The 25028-nt window shown below is 36.1% G+C and overlaps 1 protein-coding gene across 1 annotated transcript in view; it reads right to left on the reverse strand.

The window, feature by feature from the left end:
- Positions 1-25028, reverse strand: part of Ppp3r1 (protein phosphatase 3 regulatory subunit B, alpha) — a 41230-nt gene that overhangs the window by 8832 nt on the left and 7370 nt on the right. Inside the window, exons 2-3 of the mRNA XM_042683095.1 lie at positions 12592-12631; positions 453-629 (exon numbers count right to left, since the gene is read on the reverse strand). Of these exons, the coding sequence (XP_042539029.1) occupies positions 453-629; positions 12592-12631 (217 nt within the window). The remainder of the gene's footprint in view (positions 1-452; positions 630-12591; positions 12632-25028) is intronic.

Raw genomic sequence — 25028 nt, forward strand, 5'->3', positions numbered from 1 at the left:
TCTAAGTCAAAATCAAATATAAATTTAATTATTGTTAGCAAAAAGCACCTTCAATGTCTTTGTGCAATCTAGGCCCAACTAATCTTGTCTTGTTTTCTGATAATACTACTACTACCATCCTTACTACTACAGGTCTTAGTATTAAAAAAACAAAAAGGTTTAAACTACAGCTTCTAATATTATAAGTTGTCCTCAAGAGGGTAATTTTCTAAAAATGAGAAATACTAAATTTCCCTTTTGGGAATAGACTATTGTAAGATACCTTACCCATTTAAGGAGCAAACAGTAAAATATCTTAGTTCATTATACACGCCATTGGTTTTGAGGTTTTTACTGTAACCTTTTACTCTAAGATCACCAAACTATAAAGACTTTTTGTAAAATCTTGTTTTATTTTGTACATAAAGACTACACATAGGTTATCTGTGAATTTTAAAAAATCAAAACTTTACCTTTAAAGTCTACTTCTCCATTCCCATCTGTGTCAAATATATCTATTACTCGCTGTACTAGAGGATTCTGTTGTAACTCAGGCAGAGACATGAACTCTTCCACACTCAAAGAGCCAGAATTGTCCAAATCAAGTTTCTTAAATCGCTTTCCTAGCCTTTTAATTTCATCAGCATCAACTAGAAGGAAACAAAAAATGGTAACAAGATTTTTAGAGGATTATCTGTATGGTTATTAAAAAAAATCCAGCAGTTAATTACTCAATAGTTTAATTTGTACATTGGTTAAAAAGAATTACATATATAATTAGCTAATTTCTTTAAATATAGAAAGCACAAGTATATTTGGTTACCTTTCAGTTTGTTTGCTCCTGCCATAATATAGAAAAGATTGTTTGCCCAGTGCCCAGATATCACAGGACTGAAGATGCTAAGCTGATCATGGAGGTCACAAGAGATATCCAAGGTAAGACAATGCTAAGCTCATCACCAATATCCTACCAAACAAGCTAAATCAGCTTTGCTCTGTACCAAGCAAGCCACCTTTCATTTTCACGTCTGTAAATTGTAATTTATTTCTGATAACTCATGGTTCAAAACTCAATAGTTTCCTTCCCATCTCACTCACCCCATGATATCCAATTCCCCTCTTGGAAAGCAATGTGAGCAGGTTCCTGAATATACTTCCAACTTCAGATCCATTAATACTATTTCCAAGACTGAGCAGTGAAATACAGCTTTTACTTCTCAACCTAACAAAATTCACTGTTCAAAGCTAAAAAAGGGGGAGAGGGGAGGTTGTTTTACTTTGTACTTACAAACTAGCTACAAAAATTCAGTATTGGTCTCTTTTCACATACATTATTGAAAAAAAAGTTTTAAGTCACATCATTTTGATAAAGCATGAGACTAATCCAGACAATTTTGATGGTAGCACAAAATTTTTTAAATATATAACAAAATTAAACTGCCAATTTTTAAGAGAAAATGAACAAGGCAAATGTTACATTGCCAATAATTGTATCTATGCACTATGGTCCACTGTATTAGAGAAGACACTGTAAGCTATTATGACAGCTAAATACATGGCATCCTTACTGCAAAAACTAAAAATTTAAGGTAAAATTACATTAAAATAGTATTACTGCATTTAATTATACCACTAAAGCATTGTAGAACTACAAGTTAATACTTTGGTATGAATCAGGCCACATATAATTGACAAACAGGGAGTATTGTCAACAAAGCATGGAGATTAAAAAGGCTCACAGAGATTTTTCCCAGTATAGATACTATTTGACTTAAAATGTGCAATTAACTCATCACAAATAGAAAATACCCTAAGCTGAAATGTATCCAATACATCTAACCTATAAAGCCTCACTGAAACTTAAAACATGTTCAGCACGCATTAGAGTACAGTTGGACATAACCATGTGACCTAAATATTTTATTGTAAAGTATGAACACTTCAAGTCCTTGTATTTAAAAAGCAAAGTGGTAACAGAGAACACTGCAGAAGAGAGTATTCCCCCAAGCCCAAGGCTGGACTGGGAGCTATGGCTTACTACAATGACTAGCAACGAAAGTTATATAGCTATCATATGCCAGTGAAAGTTTGAAATTCCAATTTCCCTGTTAAATGTGTACATTTTTCAAATTATCACAAGTCACGACTATCTGTACGTTATGAAGGTCAGGGGTAAGTTTCTTCCAACGAAAAACAAAGTCTAAAATATTAAAACATTAAGAAAATAAACAAAAAAATTTCCTTTATAGAAATTAATGACAACTTGGTGGCTTCAATATCTTCAAGGCTTCTTGAGATGAAGTTGCAAAGACTTTCTTACCACCACCTCCAAATACAATTAACAAAGGTGACTGTACACTTGCTCATCATTCATGTTTACAAAATTACTTTCTGCTGAAGCAAATGGCTTCAAGAACCTATACTTCAAATTAAGGGTTTATATTTATAAGTATTTTAATACAAACACCAGATAATTTGTATTTATATCTTTAAGATTATTAGTACTCTTCTAGGAAGTTATAGAAAATGAGTAGTGTATCCTATCACATATCACAGCCAGATGTATGATTTGCAGCACAAGAGAGTTTCAGGAGCACATATTTAATGGAAACTGTCTATTTCAAAAACCAAACATACAAACTCGTATTTTAAATAATCAAAAACTGAAATATATACCTCCTGATCACATAAGCTACAAAAAACATTTTACAATCCCATTAAAGAGAATTCATTGCCAGTAGCTTATATTTGTAATTCTAGCTACTCGGGAGGCTAAGATCTGAGGATTTCGGTTCAAAGGCAGTCTGGACAGGCAAATCCGTGAGACTCATCTCCAATTAACCATCAAAAAGCTAGAAGTGGAGCAGTAACTCAAGTTGTAGAGTGCTAGCCTTCAGCAAGAAAGCTAAGGGACAGTGTCCAAGCCCTGAGTTAAAGCCCCAGTATCAGCATAAAACAAAACAAAATAAAACTCATCAAAATAAATATTCACAGTAAAACACTAGCTAAACACAGCTAACCATTTTGAACACTTTTTCCACATTCACATTTTTCTGAAAAGCTACCTTTTTTCCATGCTTAACTGAGTCTTATTGTGGAAATAAGACTAGAAAAAAAAATGATGACCAAATAATAAAGTGGAAAAGGAAAAACAACATTTCTACAAAGAGCAAATCAAGATTTCTCCACAGTACATCATGTGTGACGAGGGGAAGGGAAAATTTGACACCATTAATATTTGTAAACACTGTTAACACAAACACTTGAACAACTCAGAAAACTATTAAACAAATTCAGGCACCTGAAGGATTTTTTAGTTACCTGGAAAACTAATTGGAAACTAACTGGAAAGACAGCATTTTACAGTTTTGAATCCCCTCACCTTGCATAAAATAGAAAATTTTGGAGGGGCTGGAAAGTGTAGGTGGCTCAGTGATAGAGCAAAGTTCTTAGCATGTGCAAGACTCTGGGCAAATCCCATGATGCACACACATGCACAAACACAACAACTTTTGAGGGAAAGAATATAGAAAGAATCATAAAACATCAAAATCAGTGTATTCAGTTCTATCCATTCTTCTTTCAACTGTCACCATTAGAGTGCTAGCCTTGAGCTAAAGAGCTGAGGGACAGCGCCCAGGCCCAGAGTTCAGGCCCCACGACCGGACCCCAAAAAAAACCCAAAAATCAACTGTCACCATTAACTTGTTTAAAGGGGAAAAAGGGAAATGGAAAGTGTTACTATGTATCTTATAGTTGTATCTATCATTAAGTTTCTGGCTAAAGTCCTAGTTAAGTAACATTTTCTCTTCTTTTGCCAGTCCTGGGGCTTGAACTCAGGGCCTGCACATTATCCCTGAGCTTCTTTTGTTCAAGGCTAACACTCTACCACTAAACCACATTCCCAGCCTTAAGCAACATTTTAAATCTACTTTAAGTATCTTCTTAGGAAATATTACAAAGTAGTTAATTCTTATTTTAGATGAGTAACCAAAACTTGCCAAATGAAAGCCACAACAATTTAACAACAAATGAGTTCTTAAAGAGACCTTCAAACTGGTCATGGTATGTATGCCTGTAATCCCAGAAGCCAAGAGGCAGAAGCAGGATTGTCCCTGTTAAGTATGACTGGAGAAAAGAAGCTCATAATGTTTCCCATTTCTACTATTCCCAATATCTCATTGCAAATACAGCTCATTTGGAACCTTCTGTATCCCACATTTTTTTAATTAGCATTAATTAGTTGTATACAAGGGAGGGGGAGGGTTGCTTGGCATACAGTTTACCTTGATCAGATAACACGGAACTTCTTTAAGCCAGTAAAATGTAGAAGCCATAGCTCTTTGTCAACCACTCATTTATTTCATTTTCCCTTCCTTCCAGATAGTACTATAATGATGAGTAGCACACATACAATTTTCCTATTTATTATCTAGTTAAGACTAGTTGAGAAAGTAGAGGAAGTACTAAGTATCCAAAAGTACTTTAAAAACTGCCTTTTAAAGCCAAAACCTACGAACAGTAACTTTCAAAGACAAACAGTAAAAACAGTTCTTTTAGGTATTGAACAAAGTGATTTATTTTGTCACTTGTCTTTACAGTACCAGTTACTTAAACATTTCTATTTGTCAGCAGTGGACCAGATATGTTGTAGGACTTCTGAAGCACAAGCATTCCTATAAAGCAGACAGATATTGCTAAAGCAGATCAAATTAACCTTGTTAGCACCATTAAATATTTTCATTACATTCAAGGAAGATCTGTACTTGGTACCAGTTAAGTATTAAAGAAGAACTTCCAACTATTGACGCCACTTTTTATCAGGCTATTTTCCAACTGCTAAGGGTACTATTCTTGTAAGAGATGGACAAGGAAAACAAACAACCTCTTGACCTATCTTGTGACTCAGATACTCTTCTTTTGTGACTCAGAGATACTCTTCACATTTTGCCAAGTTGAAGGGCATTTTATTTTCTCACTCTCCTTTGGGAGAAATACCATTTTCAATAGTTCAGAATGCTTACATCTTAAAATTTTAAATCATATTAGAAGTAATCTTATAATTCATATAGACTGTCGTGTTAGTCATTTTATGTCATATCTTAGACAAGAAAAGCTCTAGTGCTTTTAGCTTGAGCTTATAAAATATAGAAAGTTATTAATAAAGTGGCATATTACTTACACAAAACACCTTAAACTCTTACCTAGATTTATGTATTTTCAGATCTAAATATGAAATTCAAACATCTTACTAATTTTAACCCCATAAAATAATTAAGAATCTGCTTTTTGAGAATTTATGTAGCTACAATAAAGCATATTTTAAACTGCATGTTGATACTAAAGCAATATAATGCTAGCAGAGACAGAAGCTTACATATTCATCCTCCTGATAAGAACAAATTACTTATTTCCCTTTACAACATTTATTTCTCTAATTCAGGGGGAAAAAAGAATTTGGAGTGGTGTAGTTCAAACAGCAGGGCCTTTCTAGCAAATGCAAAAGCCCTGAGTTCAAACCCCAGTACTGCTGAAAAAAATTAAAAATAAAAACAACTCAATTTTTCTCCAAAATTATAGTAGAGACCTGAAAAAAGGAAGAGCTACACAGAATGGCAGAAAAAATAAACCTGTCTCAAATTTTAGCTAATTCTGAATAACTGTATGGTAGTAAAGACCAACAGGACTGTCACTCCTTCGGAAAGAATCTTTCAATTGCCATTCATAGATAATTTATTGCTTTAACAGTTTCATGATTTAACAACAAAAACAAAATAAAGCAAGTCTTTTAAGTTTGCTAGCAATATTTTCAAAGTAATTATATTTAATGTAAAATCTTCAATAAAATCCTAGAAAAGAACACTTCAAGTCTTTCACCAGTTTTCACTAACACACACAGTTCCAATTTCTGACACCTCTTAATTCTCTCCCTGTCTTTTACAACTTTAAAACTTCTGATTTTGAAGACATCCTTCAGCTTACACTCGATGTTTTCTCATAATTTTAATTTTAGATATTCAGGGTAAATATACCATAGAAATGATGTTGTGTCCACAGCGCAGTATATCAAAACATTAAGGACATCAATGCATCTTATTACTAGTGATGCTGTCTTTGATCACTTAGTCAAAGTGCTATCTGCAATATTTTTCTCTAAAAATCTACTTTTCATTTTGTAATGAAGAAGTACCCTGGGGGGAGGTGGTACTTTGAGGCAGTGCAATTATTTCTTACTCAGTCCTGACCTAATTTTCAACATTCATCATTGGTTCTTGTCTTCACATTTCATCACTGTATTATTTGCCTAAGAATCATCTCCTCCCGCTTTCCTGCTACACTAAGTACAACAACAATAAAACTAATCCTTTCTCCATTTATTTCTCTAACTACCTCAGTGTGGATTAATGGCTATCTACTTTATTCTATGGGAAAATTCAATATTATCACTATTCATATTTTATCACACTGTTTTAAATTTGGTCTGCAGGTACTACTTCAAGATGGCTCCTGTGTGGGCTTTCAGCAATCCCTTTTGGTTTTGTTGAGCACTTCCTTAATTTCTGACACCACAACTTGTGACAAGATCATCCCACATATTTCTCATTAACAACCTATATACACATATTTTGAAAATGATTCCTCAATCTCTTTCATGACAAGAAATTTACAACTATACTACAGAACAAGAACTATTAACAAATATTACTCAATTCAAGATCTTAAACTATCTTGAAGAGGTATTTTGAAAAAAGGCATTAGAAAGGCAAAAATTACCTATGGAGAAATACATATAAAATAGCTCTGTAAGGAACATCACAAGAAAAGTGTTATCAACTAAGGTAATGTTTCTCCAAACCAGAAATACAAACCACCAGGGGGCGCAATAAAAAAGGCCTTCACAAATCTCCAAAATCCCTCAAATTTTTAGTAATTTTGTTTACAAACCAGTAGTTTAATATTTATATTAAACAGCAGAGTCTTGACTAAGAAATGAACAGAACAAAGAAAGCATATCACCTACATTATTAAAGCCTATATAGTAGATACAAACACAGTTGGCACACTTTTTGGTCTGTATCTTTTCTTACACATAAAAAAGATTACTTAAAATATATTTGTTTCAGAAATACACCATAGTTTTAGAATAAAAGAATTAACAAGTGCTTCATGTACTTCTAGATTATAATTCTTTTTATTTTTTTGGGGGGTGAGCACCAGTCACTCATGCCTGTAAATCCTAGCTATTCAGGGGGCTAACGTCAATTCAAACCCAGACCAGGCTGTAAATAAGGTATGTTACAACATGTAACAAGATCACTTGTTACATGGTCTTTTCTCCACTATACTACAAAAAAGTTCGAAGTGGAGCTGTGGATCAAGTGGTAGAGCACTAGCCTTGGGCATAAACGCTCAGGGGCAGTGCCCAGGCTCAGAATTTAAGTCCCAGGGCTGCAAAAAGAAAAGAATAAAGCAACATGAATGTGAGATTCTAGCCATCCCAGTAAAATATCAAGTTATAGTTGAACATGGTTATGTACTCTTGTAATCTTAGCATTCCTGAGGCAAAGAGATAGGTGGGTTGAGTTTAAGGCCAGCATGAACAACATAGAAAGATCCTGTCTCAAAAAACAAAACTAATTATCAAGTTATAAACAAAATGCTAAAAGTAAGTTTAAGACAATTTTGAGAGCTGATATATTTTTAAATGTGGGTTTATTCTAGTATACCTACCAGTCAATTCCCTAATTATGCCATTACATTATGTAGATAATTCTCCTGGGCTTTATACTGCATCCTACAATCATGCTGAATTCATCTATTCTCCTAATTGGTAATAGGATTTGACATATATGAAACAATGTCATCTGAGAATACAAACAACTTTATTCCTTTGCGATCTCAGTATCATTTTAAATGCTTTAATTGTTTTTATTCTCTTTCAGTAGTTGTACAAAAGGTTTCAATTCAACATGTCAGTCTGGAGTACAATGCGACCTCGATCAATGTCATCCTTCCCATCTTTCTCCTGATCTCTCCCAACACCACCCATCACCTCAATTCAGCTGGTTCCATTTTCACATATGTATATGGGGATTCGCTCACCCTTCCTCCATGATCTCCCTATACCTCAATAACACGTTCCAGGTTCCTAGTTTTCATTTTGTTAAACTGTAGGTGAATTGCACAAAGGGGTTACAACCATTGGAATCCTTCCCTACATGTATCATACTTCAGCTAATGTGTTTGTATATATGTGCATATGATCCTGTATGTTTTCTAGTCCTCTGCTTAAACTATGAAGTAATATCTTGTACTGAGTCACTTTCCCAAGTTATCATGCCAAATTAAACCTACAACCTCATCTTTGAGCATTCTCAGTCCAGCCTAGGCAGCCAATAGACAGAAACAAAGAAAACTGCAATGTCTTAAAGTAACTTCCCTGAGTTCAATCCCCAGAAAGAAAAATTAAAAAACAAAACACAAAAGCCTACTAAGAAAACAACAGAGAATAGCTTAAATCAATCCAATTTTGCTTACTAAAGTTATCCATTAGAAAAGTGTAACAACTTCGTAAGATATACTACAGAATAACCCGACACAATTGCATGTGCTATACAGTCAAAGCTACTCAGAAGTTGAGCTGGGTGACACAGCAAGTCCCTCCTCAAAACACGAAGATTCAAAAAAAATTACAAGAAAGGTTTATTAAACTATGGTTAAAAATATGACAAAGAAGTGGCACGGTGGTTCAAGTGGTAGAGCGCTCGCCTTGAGCTGAAGAACACAGGGAGAGCACCCAATCCCAGAGTTCAAGCCCCACGACCGTCAAAAAAACATATATATATATATATGACAAAGAGGCCAGGAGTATAGCTCAATGGTACTATACAGAAAGGGGGAGGAAGAGGAGAGGGAGAGACAGACACACACAGGAAAGTAACAGTGTTGGGATACACGGATACACACACACGGACACACACACACACACACACACACACACACACACACACACACACACACACACACACACACACACACACACACACACACACACACACACACACACACACACACACACACACACACAGAGGAAAAGCAATAATGCTGCTTCTCATAAGGCTAGTACAGGGATTTAAAAAAGGGCACCAGAGGCTCACACCTACAATCCTACTCAAAAGTCTGAGATCAGAGTATAGATTCAAAGCCAGCCTAAACAGACAAATTCTGAGACTCTTATCTCCAACTAACCAGCAAAGAACCAAAAGCAGAAGCAAAGCTCAAGCAGTATACCAGTGGTAAGCAAAAAAATCCAAGTGAGAACATGCGGCATGCGCTCACATGCGGGCGCCAGCGTGCACACACATACACATACACAAAAGGAGGGCGAAGGTATGCAAAAGGTTTATGTAAAACGGTGCTAGAAACAGTGCCACCCACATTATGTGTTCCTCCTTTTAACGACAAAGATGTTTAGATAACTGTACTAGGTTTTCCTCTAAAGATAGTCTTTAAAATAATGCAGTAGGTTGTCTATATAGTCCAAGTCTGAGCTCTTACTAGCTTATTATGTATTTATTCCGTATCTATTTTATGCCAAGTATTAAATTATACTTAGGCTTCCAAGTCAGTCTCTCTCCTCTCCTCCCCCTCCCTCTATTCACCCCCTCTTTTCTTTTTGTTTGTGCCAGTCCTGGGGCTTGAACTCAGGGGCTTTGGTGCTACCCCAGAGCTCTTTTTGCTTAAGGTTAGAGTTCTACCACTTGAACCACAGCTCTACTTAGTTTATTTTTTAAAGTTCACTGTAGATAAGAATCTCATTGACTTCCCTGCCCCCCACCCCCACTTCAAACCATAATCCTCAAATCTCATACTTCTGACTGAGTAGTTAGGATTACAGGAGTGAATCACTGGCATTTGGCTTCCAATTCTTTTTCTTTTAGGAACAGTTCACAAAGCCACACTACAAAACTGTACTATCGGGCTGGGACGGTAGCTCAGTGGTAGAGCGCTTGCCTTGCATGTATGAGGCCCTGGGTTTAATTCCTCAGCACCACATAAGCAGAAAAAAAAAAAAAAAAGCCAGAAGTGGGCTATGGCTCAAGTGGTAGAGCGCTAGCCTTGAGCTGAAGAGCTGAGGGACAGCGCCCAGGCCCAGAGTTCAGGCTCCACGACAGGACCAAAAAAAAAAAAAAAATGCTGCAATTAGCCGGGCGCTGGTGGCTCACATCTGTAATCCTAGCTACTCAGGAGGCTGAGATCTGAGGATCTCGGTTCAAAGCCAGCCCAAGCAGGAAAGCCCGTGAGACTCATCTCCAATAAACCACTAGAAAACCGGAAGTGGCACTGTGGCTCAAGCGGCAGAGCGCTTGCCTTGAGCTGAAGAGCTGAGGGACAGCACCCAGGCCGAGTTCAAGCCCCACAACCGACAAAAAAAAAAACTGTACTATCAAAACAAATGGTCTATATTAAGATTAATAGCAAATATGAAAGCATCTGACTTGAAAATATTCTACCCTTACAAAATTCTAAATCACAATTAGAATCCTATAAGCAGAAACATGAAAAACAGGTAAAGAATAAACTCCATTTCACTTTTACCTTCCAAATCTCACAAGTATATCTGTGACAGATAAAGTAGCATTAAGAACTCTAACTGAAAAACAAGATGAGATTTTTGCCTATTTTGAAGTTTCTAAATACCAGAGGGCAGTCTCGATGACAATGACCACTCTTGGTAATATAAAATGAAATTCTAATTTTCACACCAACAGACATTCTACTACTGCAGAAGACAAAAGGCAACTAAAGTAACCAAGGGAATGCAGTTATTCAAACAGAAATAAGTTAGTATTTAAAGATATAGGGAGAACAGGTGGGAAAGTAGTAGGGCAAATAGGACTGAATCAATAAAACATAATGTAGAACAATATAACAAAGGGATTAAGAATCACCCTTTTATTTCTATATATTGGACTATAAGAATAATATTGTTCTACTTATCAACTATGTTTTTCTTTTTTAGATTTTACCCCTATTCCAAGAACTAAAACAACAACATTAAAGACATTGGAGCCGGGCATTTGGTGGCTCACACCTATAATCCTGCCTACCCAGGAGGCTAGATCTAAGGATCAGTTTTGAAGCCAGCTTAGGCTGGAAAAATCAATGAGACTCTTATCTCTAATTAACCACCAGAAAAATGAAAGTGGAGCTGTGGCTCAAAGTGGTAGAGCACTAGCCTTAAGCAAAAAGGCTCAGTGACAGTGTCCAAACAGAGTTTAAGCCCCATTAACAGACATTAAAAAAGAAAAGTTGTGGAGGGCTGAGCATGTGGCTTAGTGGTAGAGTGCTTGCCTAGCATGCATGAAGCCCTGGGTTCAATTCCTTAGTACCACATAAACAGAAATAGCCAGAAGTGGTAGAGTGCTAGCCTTGAGCAAAAGAAGTGCAAGGACAGTGTCCAGGCCCTAAGTTCAAGCCCCAGAACTGCTCCCTACCCCCAAATAAGGCTGGAATGGAAAAATGTAACAATCACACATTTCTAAACGGATGTCAAAATGAACATGTCATTGATAAAGCATCCTATTAATAGGCTACTATAAATGGTACAGGTAACAAGAGCACTAACCTAAGACTTTTTTTGTTAACTCTTATTGTAATATTATCACAATTAATTCTTAAAATCCAGTCTTTTCAATATTAAAGTTCCAACAAATATACTTATTTTGGAATAATCACTCCTACCTCTACCCTCAGGATTTAAAAAACTAGCAAAAACCTCATAATTACACTTTTTAAGTGATTCTATTTGTACAGACTTTTTAAAGATAACATATTTAATATTTGTGTGTATCTATTTCTTTCTTGAATATATGAAAATCTGTACTTTCCATCTCAAAAAACATTTGGTAGGGCTTTTTCTAGCCCATAAAGTATAAGCATAAGTCACTTCTAAACCAAGACCAATAATATGGCCTTCAGGTCCTTGCAGGCCTGGATCCCTGAGTTACCAAACAGAAATAAAGCTACTACAAATCCAGTTTGTAATTCTGTTAACATGAAAATCTACAAGATGAAACTACTGAGATTTGGTGGTCTATCCATAGTGAAAACATTTATAATGTTTATTTAAAAATTACTACTTGGCACCAGTAGCTCAAGCCTATAATCCTAGTTATTAGACAGCTAAGATCTGATGACCACAGTTCAAAGCCAGCCTGGTACAGCAAAGTTCATGAGACACTTGTCTCCAATTAACCACCAAAAAGCTGGAAATGGAACTGTGGCTCAAAAGTGATAAAGTGTTAGCCTTGAGCAAGAAACTCAAGAACAGCACCCACACCTTGAATTCAAGCCCTCTGGACAAACACCCAAAAATTAAAATTAAAAAGGAAAATAAAATTAACTTAAGCTTAATTTATTAAAGTTTTAATTTAAATTATTAACCTAATGATTGTTGATCAAATTCATTACTCATTCATCATCATTTAAATGGTTAAGGGTTTAACTATGCTATATAGATAAACATATATAATAAATGTATGCTTATACTATTCAGAGATATTCATTTTAAGTAAAAGAAACTCCTAAAATCAAGAATATTCAACTTACAGTGTGAGCACATTTCCAAAGGATAACTTGCCTCATTTCCCTGTAAGGAAAAAAGAAAAAAATTGGTTACCAGATTGGTTTAAATTTCTTCAAAATATTAAACAAATATTTTATATAACAAAACATAGGGAAATGAGCCACAAACCAGAATGATTTTAGCCTTATAAATTGCACTTATATTTTTTTCACTGGGTGAAAACACATTGTACAACATGAGAAAAAGAGCTTTTGACTCAAACTGCCTTAACATGAGGATCTGCTACTTAGAACTTAAGCAAACATATTTCAAATTATTAGTCTAAACATGTATTTATCAAATCCTCACTGAGACTATCAAACATTGTGTGAGCTCATTTTGAAGAATAGCTCAAAGCCTCTTCTGCCATCTCTTCTTAAGTTTCCTGAGAATGCAAAATAAACTGTTAAAAAGAAAAAACTTGTTACCTGCATTGAAACTGAATTTTCCACATGCTGTGTATTAAACCAAGTCCAATGTAAGTCACTTTATAACTATTTCTTTTCATGAAAAACCCTATCTCAAGCTGGGCACCAGTGGCTCACATCCATAGTCCTAGGTATTCAGGAGGCTGAGGTATGAGGAATGCAGTTCCTAGCCAGGCTGGGTAAGTAAGTCCACTAAACTTATCTCCAATTAACAACCGAAAACAAAGCCAGAAGTGGAACTATAGCTCAAGTGGTACAACGCTAGTCTTGAGCAAAAAAGCTCAGAAACAACACCCAGGACCAAAACACACACTCAAATTTGTAATCACATTAACACATATAAGCTCCATCCAATTGTTTCCTATATTAGGATATTATGTGAAATATCTGAGACAAAATGTTTTTTAGGGAAACTACAGCTCAAGACCAGTATCTGTATTTCACAGTTTTTAAGTACTGAGCCCAAGGAAGTTTTTTTTTAAAAAAAAAAAAAAACAAAGGTAAAGGATCACACCATTTGTTTAACAGTGGAACCAAGTGGATTGGCAGTTCTAAATTTCAGTGAAAATTCCAAGTATAACAGAGAATAATAAACATCTCTAAAATGGTCCCTGGATCTTAAGGTATATTGAAAGTTCAGTGGTAAACTGAGAACCAAGTATTCTATATTGCATTGTCGAATCTGAACCCTGCCTAACAAACTATTAAGCATACAGTAGGATCAACAATGAAATATTTGTTTATATTTGTATATTGTCGTAAGAAGCTAATGAAATCAATCCTAAGGGGGAAAGTTTAGTATAGTATGGCTGGTTTTCTTTTTAAGCATTTCAATCAATAGCTGAGTGTGATGTTGCATGCCTATCATCTCAGCTACTCCAAAGGCTAAGATCAAAACAACAAAAAAGTTTGCAACAGCCCATCTCAACAACAACAAAAATAGCTATCATCTCAGTTACAGTGAGAAAACCAAAGAGGATAATCACAGACCAAGCCAGCCTGGACAAAAAGCAAAACCCTGTCTCAAAAATTACCTGAGCAAAAAAGAACGGGGGGGGGGGGGGGGGGGAATTGGGGGGGGAATGCCTCTCAAGTGGTAGAGTGCCTGCCTAGCAAGCAAATTCCCTGAATTCAAACCCCAGTACAGCCAGGACAGAAAAAATAATTACACATGTCAAAACCAGCTTTACAATGTCGGTGGGGGGGGGGAGGGGGGGGTATGATTGGGTGGGAGGGAGGGGGGAGGCTGGGAAGGGAGGTGAAGGGTAAACAAAGGAGGAGGATGCAATGCTTGGTAAGAAATGTATGCATTATCCTGCCCATGTAATTGTAACTCCTCTGTACAGTATGTTCTCAAATAAAATAAAATAAAATTTAAAAAAAAAAAAAAAAAAAAAAAGAAAAAATAATTACAGATAGGCTAAAACTAAAAGGACAGAAAAAACAGCTTACAAACACTAATCAAAAAAAAAAACCATGATTATATTGAACTATGAAAAGGTCATTATCAAGGAATACTACCAGAAATAAAGAACGATGTTACATAATGTTTAAAAGATGGAGTTCAAAAATATACAAACTACGAATTCCTGCAGAAAAGCAGAACGAATACAGAGCTACGGAGCTCACTTGATGAGGCCAGCATTGTCTTAATAGCAAAATCAGACAATGACATTATAAAAGAGAAAACTATATTTTCATCTCTTTTCATTACCATGCATGTGAAAATCTTTGCACATGAATCCAGGAAATTTTCAAAATTATATAAACGTCATAACAAATTGATAATTACTACAGCAATGCAAGGTGGTTTATTTAACATCCAAAACTAGGATGATTCTCAACAATAGTAAGTAAAAAAGCAGTCATCTCAACACATGCAATAAAAGCATTAGGCTAATTCCAAACTAATTCATAATAGAATACTCATCAAATTAAGGCTTTTCTTCAGTCTCTAAAAGGGTATCTAAAACTTCTTCAAATAAGATGTCTATTCAGAAACAAGGATACCTATACCAGTACAATAACGCAAGAAAAAATAAACAAAGAGTAAGATAAACTGCCTTTATCTGCAGATAATATAATTATATGTGTTCATAAGTTCTAAGCAAAAGGCTGTCAGAATAAATGATTAAGAGAGATGGCAGGATAAAGCATATAGACAAAAATCAGATGTACTCTCACATTCTGGGTAGTACAAAATGAAATTAAGAAAACACTTCCTCCTATAAAATCATCAAAAATACAAAATATTTAGAAATAAAGTCAAACTGTGTGCAGAATGGACATAGCTCAGAAATATTAAACATGATCTTTAAGAGAGAGAGAACAATGCTGCTGGGCATTGGTGGCTCATGTCTATAATCCTAGCTACTCAGGAGGCTGCAATCCCAGGACCACAGTTCAAAGTCAACCTGCGTAGGAAAGTCTCTCAGTCTTTATTCAAATTAACCAGCAAAAAACCAGAAGTGGAGGTATTGCTCAAGTGTTAGAGCACCAGCCATGAATGGGAAAAAAAAACACTAAAAACATCAGAAGATTTTATAGGAATCTAAAATTAACATGAAAATACAAAGGACCTATACTGTTAAATAAAGAAAAATAACAATGGAGACAGACTCTAAGCATCTGACAAAATTATAAAGTTCTGGTCATAGATAACAAATAGACACAAACTAAGGGAGCACAAGATTTTCAAGACAGGTGCCCAAGACATCCAGTGAGGAAACGTTTTTGCAATGAATGGTATCAGAATAAGGGGATTATCTGTATGTGAAAAAGAAAAAAGTTAAAGAGAAAGCCATTTCACAAAAAGTATAGAAACAGCAAATGAGCATGCGAAAACATTTTTAACACTGGACACTAGAGAAAGACAAAACCACAGTGACATACTACTATATATGCAACTAGTATAATACAACTAAAATTTACAAAACTGACATATCAAGCATTACCAAGATGTATTTTTTTAAATGGACATGTGGTGGCAGAATTCTTAAATTGCCTTTCAAAATTCCATTCATGATTACATTCATTTTCTTCCACTTATTAATATACTCATGTTAAGTATCAGTGGAAAAATACTTTATACATAGAAAATTTCCCCAATCAGATGACTTTAGGACACGATCAATCATCCATGTGGACCAGATCTATTTGTAAAGTACTCTAAAATCAGAGTTTTCTCTGACTTGTTTAAGAAGAAGTCAAGATTCAAAGAATGAGCAGAATTTAACACAAGGGAGATGGAGAGGCTGGTTGGTATTGAATGAAGGCAGCTTAAAGAGTTTAGCAAGCAAGGAGCTGACTTCTGCCAAAACCCTAAAACAACTGGGACTGGGACACACACTCTCAGAACTTCCAAAGCAGACCAGTCAGGTAGCACCTAGACTTTAGCCTTGTAATACCCTGAAGAGAACCTAGTTGTGCCATAGTGAACGTCTGATCTATGTAACTATGGAAAAGATGCTGTCTTAAGTAGCTAAGAATGGTTTTAAATCCTAAGTATTTGTTACATAGCAACAGGAAGCTAATATCCAGAAATACAGCATATGTGGCTAAAAGAAAAATATGTCATGGCAAATAGTAAAGATATGGATCAAGTGGATCTTTATACACTGCTAGTAAGAACTAAAATTTTACTCTTACTTTAGAAAACCAACGGGTAGATTTTTCGTTTATCAAATGAATTTTTGATCGAGTTAATGATCAAAACAAATTTACAAAAGTGTTCACAAATATCCACATAAGCTTTATTCTTGTTAGTCCAATCTAGAAACGACCTAAATGGATCAGATCAATGGATAAACAAACTTCGTGGAACAAAAACAATACAAGCACTATTCAGTACTGCATCAGTAAAGACTGCTGATGCCTATAACTTAAATCTAGAAAGCAATATGCTAAGTGAGAAGTGAGACAGCAAAACACATGCTGCATGATTCAATCTATAATGTTAGAAAAGACGTACTATAGTGTTTAAAACTTCAGAGGATGCTGTGGGGGCGGGGGTGAATGCAAACCTTTAGGGTGACAAGACAGACATATTCTACATCCCATCTGTTGTAGTGCTTCCAAAATTATAGATCTAAAGGTGATATTTGTCATGATACATTGTATTCACAAAACGGTATGCTGCATTGTAACATTTTTATAGTAACTATGTAAAGGTAATATATACTATTTTAAAACTACACATACATCAAAACTGTTATTTAAACAGCACACTTAAAACTGGTTAAGGTTATTGTATATACCTCAACAAAACTGATTTTTGAAAGCCAATTACCTCAGTCCCAAGTATAATGGAAGTGCTTAACAAAATTAAGTCTCTAGTTAAACAATCTCATTATTTTAGATAATAACCAAAATAATTTCCTATGAATCTATTCAAAATTCAAAAACTATAGTTTTGTCTTTATAAGGCACATGCGAATTTGAATACAACAAATAACATTTTCCTGATGAAACCCAAAATTTTAAAGCAAATTTGACAGTCACAATTTTTTCATCCCTTCATTACCTTCCCATACCTTAAGCGCCACCTTAGCACTTGTCTTATTAGGTTATGATATGCCTTGTTGGATTTAAGAATATCCTGTATTTGAGGTTTAATTTTAGAACATGGTTTAAAAAAATGGTACCTAGCATTTTAAGTAATTTGTAAAGAAATTAATGCATTAGCAAATTCTTAAAAGTTCAGTTACAACTTTAGATTTTTAACCTTCCATAATGAGCATTTATTCAGCATCTGGCCCCACTACATACATTTTAATTAAGCAAGCAGTATACCAATGTAATATTTTTAGTTCACACAAGAAGAGCCTATAACCAAATAAGGCAATGTTGTCATCTCTTCAAGTCTACTAGATAAAGATAAATGCCTAAATATCCTCACAGCGTATCTTCTGAAAACAGTCTAAACTTTACAGAATATGTCTATGAAATTTATTTTTGTTCTCTCAAATTTCAACACTTTAAGATCAAAGTAACTGTAACATGAAGTAGAGATCCAAAAACTCTTTTCTTCAGTTCTTTGCCAGAATCTTTCTTTAGATAATATTTTCCTAATTACTACTGATTTGATCCTCAAATTAACAATCATAACAGAGTTTAAAAGTTTGGAAACACTAAATTACATGAGTTTGAAAGGATATATTAAGAATCAATCTAAATAGCTTTAAATGCTGAAAGATGGTTTGCCAGCTTCCCAAGAATTAATGTATTATAATGAAATAAATTTCTTCTAGAAATCACTAGCCATCTTAATAAATATTTTGTAACACATATTTCTTTTTCCTAGAAATATAACGCAAGGTGTAATTTGGGGAAGAGGAAGTAAAAAGATCAAGAGAGATGCAGGAGAAAAAGACCAGTGATATTAACAGACCTGTAGGGCAAGTCTTTCTAGAAAATAAAGGGTTCAGAATTAATCAAAGAGTTAATAATTTGTTCATAAGAAATAAAGACTAGCTGAGTGCCAGCAGCTCATGCCTATAATCCTAACTAGTCAGGCTGGATCTAGAGATCAAGGTTCAAAGCCAGCCCAGGCAGGAAAGTCTGTGAGACTCATCTCCAATTAATCACCAAAAAGCCAAAAGTAGAAATGTGGTTCCAATGACAGAGCACTAGCCTTTAGCACAAAAAAGCTCAGGGACAGAGAGGACCCAAGCCCTGAGTTCAAGGCTCAGGACAAGGAAAGAAGGAAAGGAAGGAAGGGAGGGAAGAAGCAAGGGAAGGATGGGAGGGGGAGGGGAGAGGGAAAAAGAGAAAAAGGTGAGAAAGAAAGAACAGAGACGGAGAAAGTACAGAAAGAGAAAAAGGGAGAAAGAAAAAATAGAAAAGCAAGGAGGGAGAGAGAGAGAAAGGAGAGAAAGAAGGAAGGGAGAGAATGAAAAAGGAAAAAAGAGAGGGAGAGGGAGAGGGAGAAAGAGAGGAAGGAAGGGAGGGGGGAAGGAGAGGGAGAGGGAAGGGAGAGACACAAACTAGATGACTTCAAGGTGTACTAGCCAAAATTATTAAACACTAACGAAGATGCCAGATATTAAAATATACACTAAAAAGGTGAGGAGACGAAGGTAGAAAAAATGAAGACAGAGAAATACACTGAATATCAAGAAACTCTTGCAAGAATCCTGTTGGTTCAAGAGACCAAACAAATAAAATATGCCTAACTTCCCCATTCCCCCCCTCCCCCCCCCCCCCCCCCGCCCCTCACCATGGGGCCTGAACTCTGGGCCTGGGCACTGTCCCTCAACTCTTCAGCTCAAGGCTAGTGCTCTACACTTGAGCCACCATGTCTGGCTTTTTCTGCTTATGTGGTGCTGAGGAATTGAACCCAGGGCCTCATGCATGCAAGGCAAGCACTCTACCACTGAGCCACCTTCCCAGACCCATGCATAACATTTTAATATTTTCTTTCATAGGCCTATGCAACATACAGTGAAGTGTTTAAAAAATAAAAGGAAAAAGCAATAGATCTCAGTAGTACAAGTTACTGGCAACATATAACTAACAGGATTTTAGTTACAGCAACAAATTCAGTACTAGTTATTTTGTGGAAAACTTGTAAAAATTAGTTATGGTACTACCACATGGCAGAAATATTAAATAGCATTATTACTATTAACTAGGGACTAGTTTTCCTATAGAAATAAATGCCATATTTGTATTTGTCAAGACTTTGGGAGAAAAACAACACAGAAACTATGGGCTCTGATGACCCATGTAATCCTAGCTACCTTGACCTGAGTGGTCAAGATTTGAAGCTAGCCTGGGAAGAAAAAGTCCATGAGCTTCCATCTCCCATTGTCCAGCAAAAATGCTGGACTGAAGACGTGGCTGAAGTGGTAGAGTGCTAGCGGTGAGCAAAAGAAACATAAGAGAGGATCTGATACCTGATAATCTGTGTGAGAGAGCTCTAAGCACCTGCAAGTCAAACATGACAAAAACTGTCACAGTTACTTATCCTCCAACTCACTAAATCAAACTAGCAGATGCTGAAGACACATAATGTTAATTTTTTTTTTTTGGTCATGGATCTTGAACTCTTGGCCTGTGTGCTATCCCTCAGCTCTTCAGCTCAAGGCAAGCGCCCTACCATTTGAGTCACAGAGCCACTTCCAGCTTTTTCTGAGTAGTTTATTGGAGATGAGTCTCACAGACTTTCCTGCCTGAGCTGGCTTTGAACTGTGATCCCTGAGTAGCTAGGATTACAGGCATGAGCCACCAGCGCCTGACCATGTTACCTCTTAAAAGATTCAATAATGGAGCCTGAAACAATCATAGCTATTGCTCAGTTTCACAGTTAGGATGCGTTTCTATTAAACAACATCCAAACTACTCACTTGTCTTTCTCTACTACTCAGTGTTAAACATGATTTTGTTATTTATCTCATATGCTATACAAAGTATTAAATTCATTTATTAGTTCTATATTTTTCTTGCATATACCTAGAATTTTTCTATGTGAGCCATGTGTCACCTCTGAATAGTTTTTCTTCCCTTTCCAACCTACATATGCATTTTCTATTTTTTCTTGCCCTACTGCAGTGGTTAGAAGGTCCAGTACTATACTGAAAAGGGGCTTGAAGACAAGATGCCTTTGCTTTGTTACAAATCATGTTTTTGGTGTCACATACAAGAAACTATCCATCACCTATGTTTGCACATTAAGTTTTACTAGAAAAAAGCCATGGTTATTTGTCTATTCTTCATAACTGTTCCAGACTACAATGACAAAGTTGAATCACTACAACAAAATATATAACCAGCAAAGTCTAAAGAAGACTTAGTTTCAATCAATCCCTTGGCAATGAAACATTTTCTTCCTAAACCTAAAACATCTGTCAGTACCTCTTACCCCTAATTTAAAATGAAAAGCTTTCCTTTACTTGAAAGGGCTTTAAGGGAGATTATTAGTTCAAAGGAGAAGCAGAATTTGGTTACAGCAAACTAGTCAGAGAAAATATTTTAATCAGGAAGCTGACCACATGAGGGCACATCTATATAATCATGAAGGATAAAGTATAATACCAGAAACCAGATACAGTTTTCAACTCTTACAATCCCATCAGTAATCTGTGACCTTTGTTCAGAGTATCAAGTAAAATATTGATGAGGTTGTTTTTAGTACTATAGAGGCCTAGACTCTAGTGAAGGGAGGAAAACTGGGCTATGTTACAATAACCTAACTGCCAGAGTAAGGAAATGGTCTGTTATGAAAAAGCCAGAGAGAATATAATAACACCTGAGGAAAAAGCCTACTATGAGACTTATACAAAAAGTTTTCTATCCAATATATCAGATACTGAAGAACCTACTTCAGCCAGATATTCATGTCTGATATTGTGTTAGCCCTCTCCTGAAACACAGAAGTTTAAAGTATAAACAGGCTTATGACCTCAATGAAAGTGACTAACTACTAACTCTGCCTCTGGGCTTCTCATTTTGTGATATGTAACATTCTTTAAGCAATTTTGTTACTGATAGCTAAAATATTAAATACTAAAATACTAAATAAATGTTCTACTTTGATAATCAGTACAGAGGCTGCATATAAATAAAAACTGATTATGAAACCAAATCTGTCAAAAATGTTTAAAGCAGGGCGCCAATTGCTCGCTCCTGTAATCCTCCTCAGGAGGCTGAGATCCAAAATCATGGTTCAAGGCCACGCTGGGCAGAAAAGTCCAAGAGCATTTCCAATTAACCAGCAAAAAGCCAATCATGGCTCAAGTGGCAGAGCACTAGCCAAGCAAGTAAGCAAGACAAACAAGTGTGAGGCTTTGAGTTCAAACTTCATTCTGACCAAAAAAAAAAAAAAAAAACAGTTGAATCTTCACATTATAAACAAGCTTGGTGCCAGTGGTTCACATAGGTAATCCTAGCTACTCAAGCCAGCCTCTGCAGGAAAATCTGTGAGACTCTTATCTCCAATCAACAACTAACTAAAAAGCCATGTAGAGCTGTGGCTCACGTAGCAGAGTGCCAGTCATGAGTGAAAACGCTAAGGGACAGCACCCAGGACCATAGTTCAAGCCCAATACTGACACCAAGAAATTAAAATAGAACAGCCAGGGGCTGGGAAGGTGGCTCAGTGCTAGCCTTGCATGCATGAGGCCCTGGGTTTGATTACTCAGCACCACATAAGCAGAAAAAGCCAGAAGTGGTGCTGTAGCTCAAGTGGTAGAGCACTAGCCTTGAGCTGAAGAGCTGAGAGACAGTGCCAGACCCAGAGTTCAGGCCCCACAACCGACAAAAAACAAAACAAACAAAAAACAGTCAGTAAAAATAATTTTATAAAATAACACTTTGCAATTTATCAAGCATCTTAGATAATTACCTAGCCCAATACCACAAAAACACTGAATCAAGCAGGCAGTTTTATATGGCCATTTTATAGTTTGGGGGGGGGGGGGAATCAGGATATACAGGTATTACAATTCTCTACTACAGAATAGCAAATAAAATCCACTGTAAAGCAACATATATATATATATATATATATATATATATATACATGCAGTAAGTCTTTCAGCACTGAAATAATTGCTTGAAGTTATACAACTTCATAGCAAAGTAACTAAAATCAGGAACAAAATATCAACATTGCTATATACTGTTCAAAAGTGAGCAAGAGAGAGAGGGGAAGAGGGAAAATCTATCACCTAAAAAGTTACTGAAGTATTTATAGTTTTTCTGTCCATATGACTAACTTAATCTAAGCTGTAGTTTTCTTTGGGGGTTGTTTTTTTTCTTTCTTTCTTTTTTTTTGTCAGTACTGGGATTTGAACTTAGGGCCACCTCATACTTTCCAGGCAGGCATTCTACCACATGAGCCATGCTTCCAGTTCAATCTATGCTCATGTGAGTCTCCATGGATGTTAACTTTTTCATCTTTGTACCTGACAATATGTTTGTTATATGTAGCATATGAACATTAAATGTTCTGGTTGCTAAATGAAGGCAATCAAAGATTTAGAATTGTAGTCTCTCACTTTATCAGTTGTTCCCAGATGTTCTAGGAAGAATAAACCAGTTCAAACAGAAGTAAACATTCATCAACTTTGAGTTTCCTTTAAATATGAGTTTCCTTTAATTGCTATTTACAAATAAAAGAACACCTTAACATATAACTCTACTAAGATATGCAAAAAGAACTTGGAGCAAAAAAGGACTTTTATGACTTAAAATTAAGAGCACTGTCTTTCCGGCAGTTTTAACACTGTGCCTAACGTACTTGCACTTTCCAAGCACTATCTACAGGACTTAAAAGACCTCCTGAATCATAGATAGTAGGTAACTTAGCTTCATCACACTCTTGTACTGCGTGAGAATAACACACGGGGACTAGATTTACAAAGATGAAAAAATATATCCCTTGTCCTCAAGAAACCAATTGCTTCAGATGAGAAGTAAATAACATACAATAACATGAGATGGATTATGTGAAGATTACTCACATATAGTCATTAACTGGTTGGGAAAGCAGGGAAAGTTTTTACAAAATGTCACTGTCAAAGAATTCCAAAGTTTAACAGAAAAAGGAAAACGACACTTCAGACAGAAAGGTACAAAGGTACTAATAAATGAAGGACAAAGCATTTGAAAAACACCTTGGCTTGGTTAAAGCCTAAGAAATGATTAAGTCAGGAGGGCTCTGGCTTCCTGAATGGATTAACAACACTATTGTGGATAAAGGCTCAGAATAAAAGAGTTGTAAAGAAAGCCTAGAACTTGTTAAACGATTATTTAAATGAGCCAGGTGCCAGTGGCTCACACCTGTAATCCTAGCTACTCAGGAGGCTGAGATCTGAGGATCACAGTTCAAAGCCAGCCCATGCAGGAAAGCCCATGAGACTCTTATCTCCAATAAACCACTAGAAAACGGAAAGTGGCACTGTGGCTCACGAGGTAGAGCACTCGCCTTGAGCTGAAGAGCGCAGGGACAGCGCCCAAGCCCAGAGTTCAAGCCCTAGGACCAACCAAAAAAAAAAAAAAAAAGATTATTTAAGTGATCCTTAACAGAATAATAGCAAAAACATATACAGTAAAGGCTATTCTAATGAGGTCTCAGAAATAAGAAACAAGGTACTAAAAGTCATTTTTATGGTGATACAGTTAAAAAAATTAATGTCCTAAGACTTCACAAGATGGAGAAGTAAAAAGCAATCAATTAGGATATCTGGGAGAAATGTCTAAGCAAAGCTTGGAATAAGAATGTCTATCCTAAGCCGGGCGCTGGTGGCTCACGCCTGTAATCCTAGCTACTCAGGAGGCTGAGATCTGAGGATCTCGGTTCAAAGCCAGCTCAGACAAGAAAGACTGTGAGACTCCTATCTCTCCAATAAACCACCAGAAAACTGGAAGTGGCGCTGTAGCACAAGTGGTAGAGCCTTGAGCTGAAGAGCTGAAGAACTGAGGGACAGCACTCAGGCCCAGAGTTCAAGCCCCACGACCGACAAAAAAAAAAGAATGTCTATCCTATGTCTCTCACCAATTTTTTTAAAGCATGTAACTTGATGATTTCATTAGTTCAATGATGATGAGGAAACTCCCTGGGATGATCAGAATGTCTTGAGTCTTCCATCTAACGCAAATGAGATTCTGGATTTTGATTGTTTTTGTTTTTGGGGGTTTTTTTTTGGCTGGTTGTGGGGCTCTTGGTGCCTAGGCTGTCCCTGAGCCTCTTTGTGCTCAAGGCTAGCGCTCTTACCAGCTGAGCCACATCACCACTTCTGGTTTTTGAGTGGTTAATTGGAGGTAAGTATCTCACAGGGTCTTTTCTGCCGGGCTGGCTTTGAATCTCGATCCTCAGATCTCAGCCTCTTGAGTAGCTAAAGATTACAGGTGCCACTGACGCCAGTCTGGATTATGATTTTTAAGTTGATACTAATCAAGTTAAGATCTCAGGAGCTGAAATGTAATGAATGCATTCTGTATGTGAGAAAGACATGAGTTAGGGGGTGGAAGAGAGAATGCTATATAGTCTG

Source organism: Dipodomys spectabilis, unplaced genomic scaffold (assembly GCF_019054845.1).
Source record: "Dipodomys spectabilis isolate Male_0828 unplaced genomic scaffold, ASM1905484v1 ptg000079l, whole genome shotgun sequence".
NCBI classification, from domain to species: Eukaryota; Metazoa; Chordata; class Mammalia; order Rodentia; family Heteromyidae; genus Dipodomys; species Dipodomys spectabilis.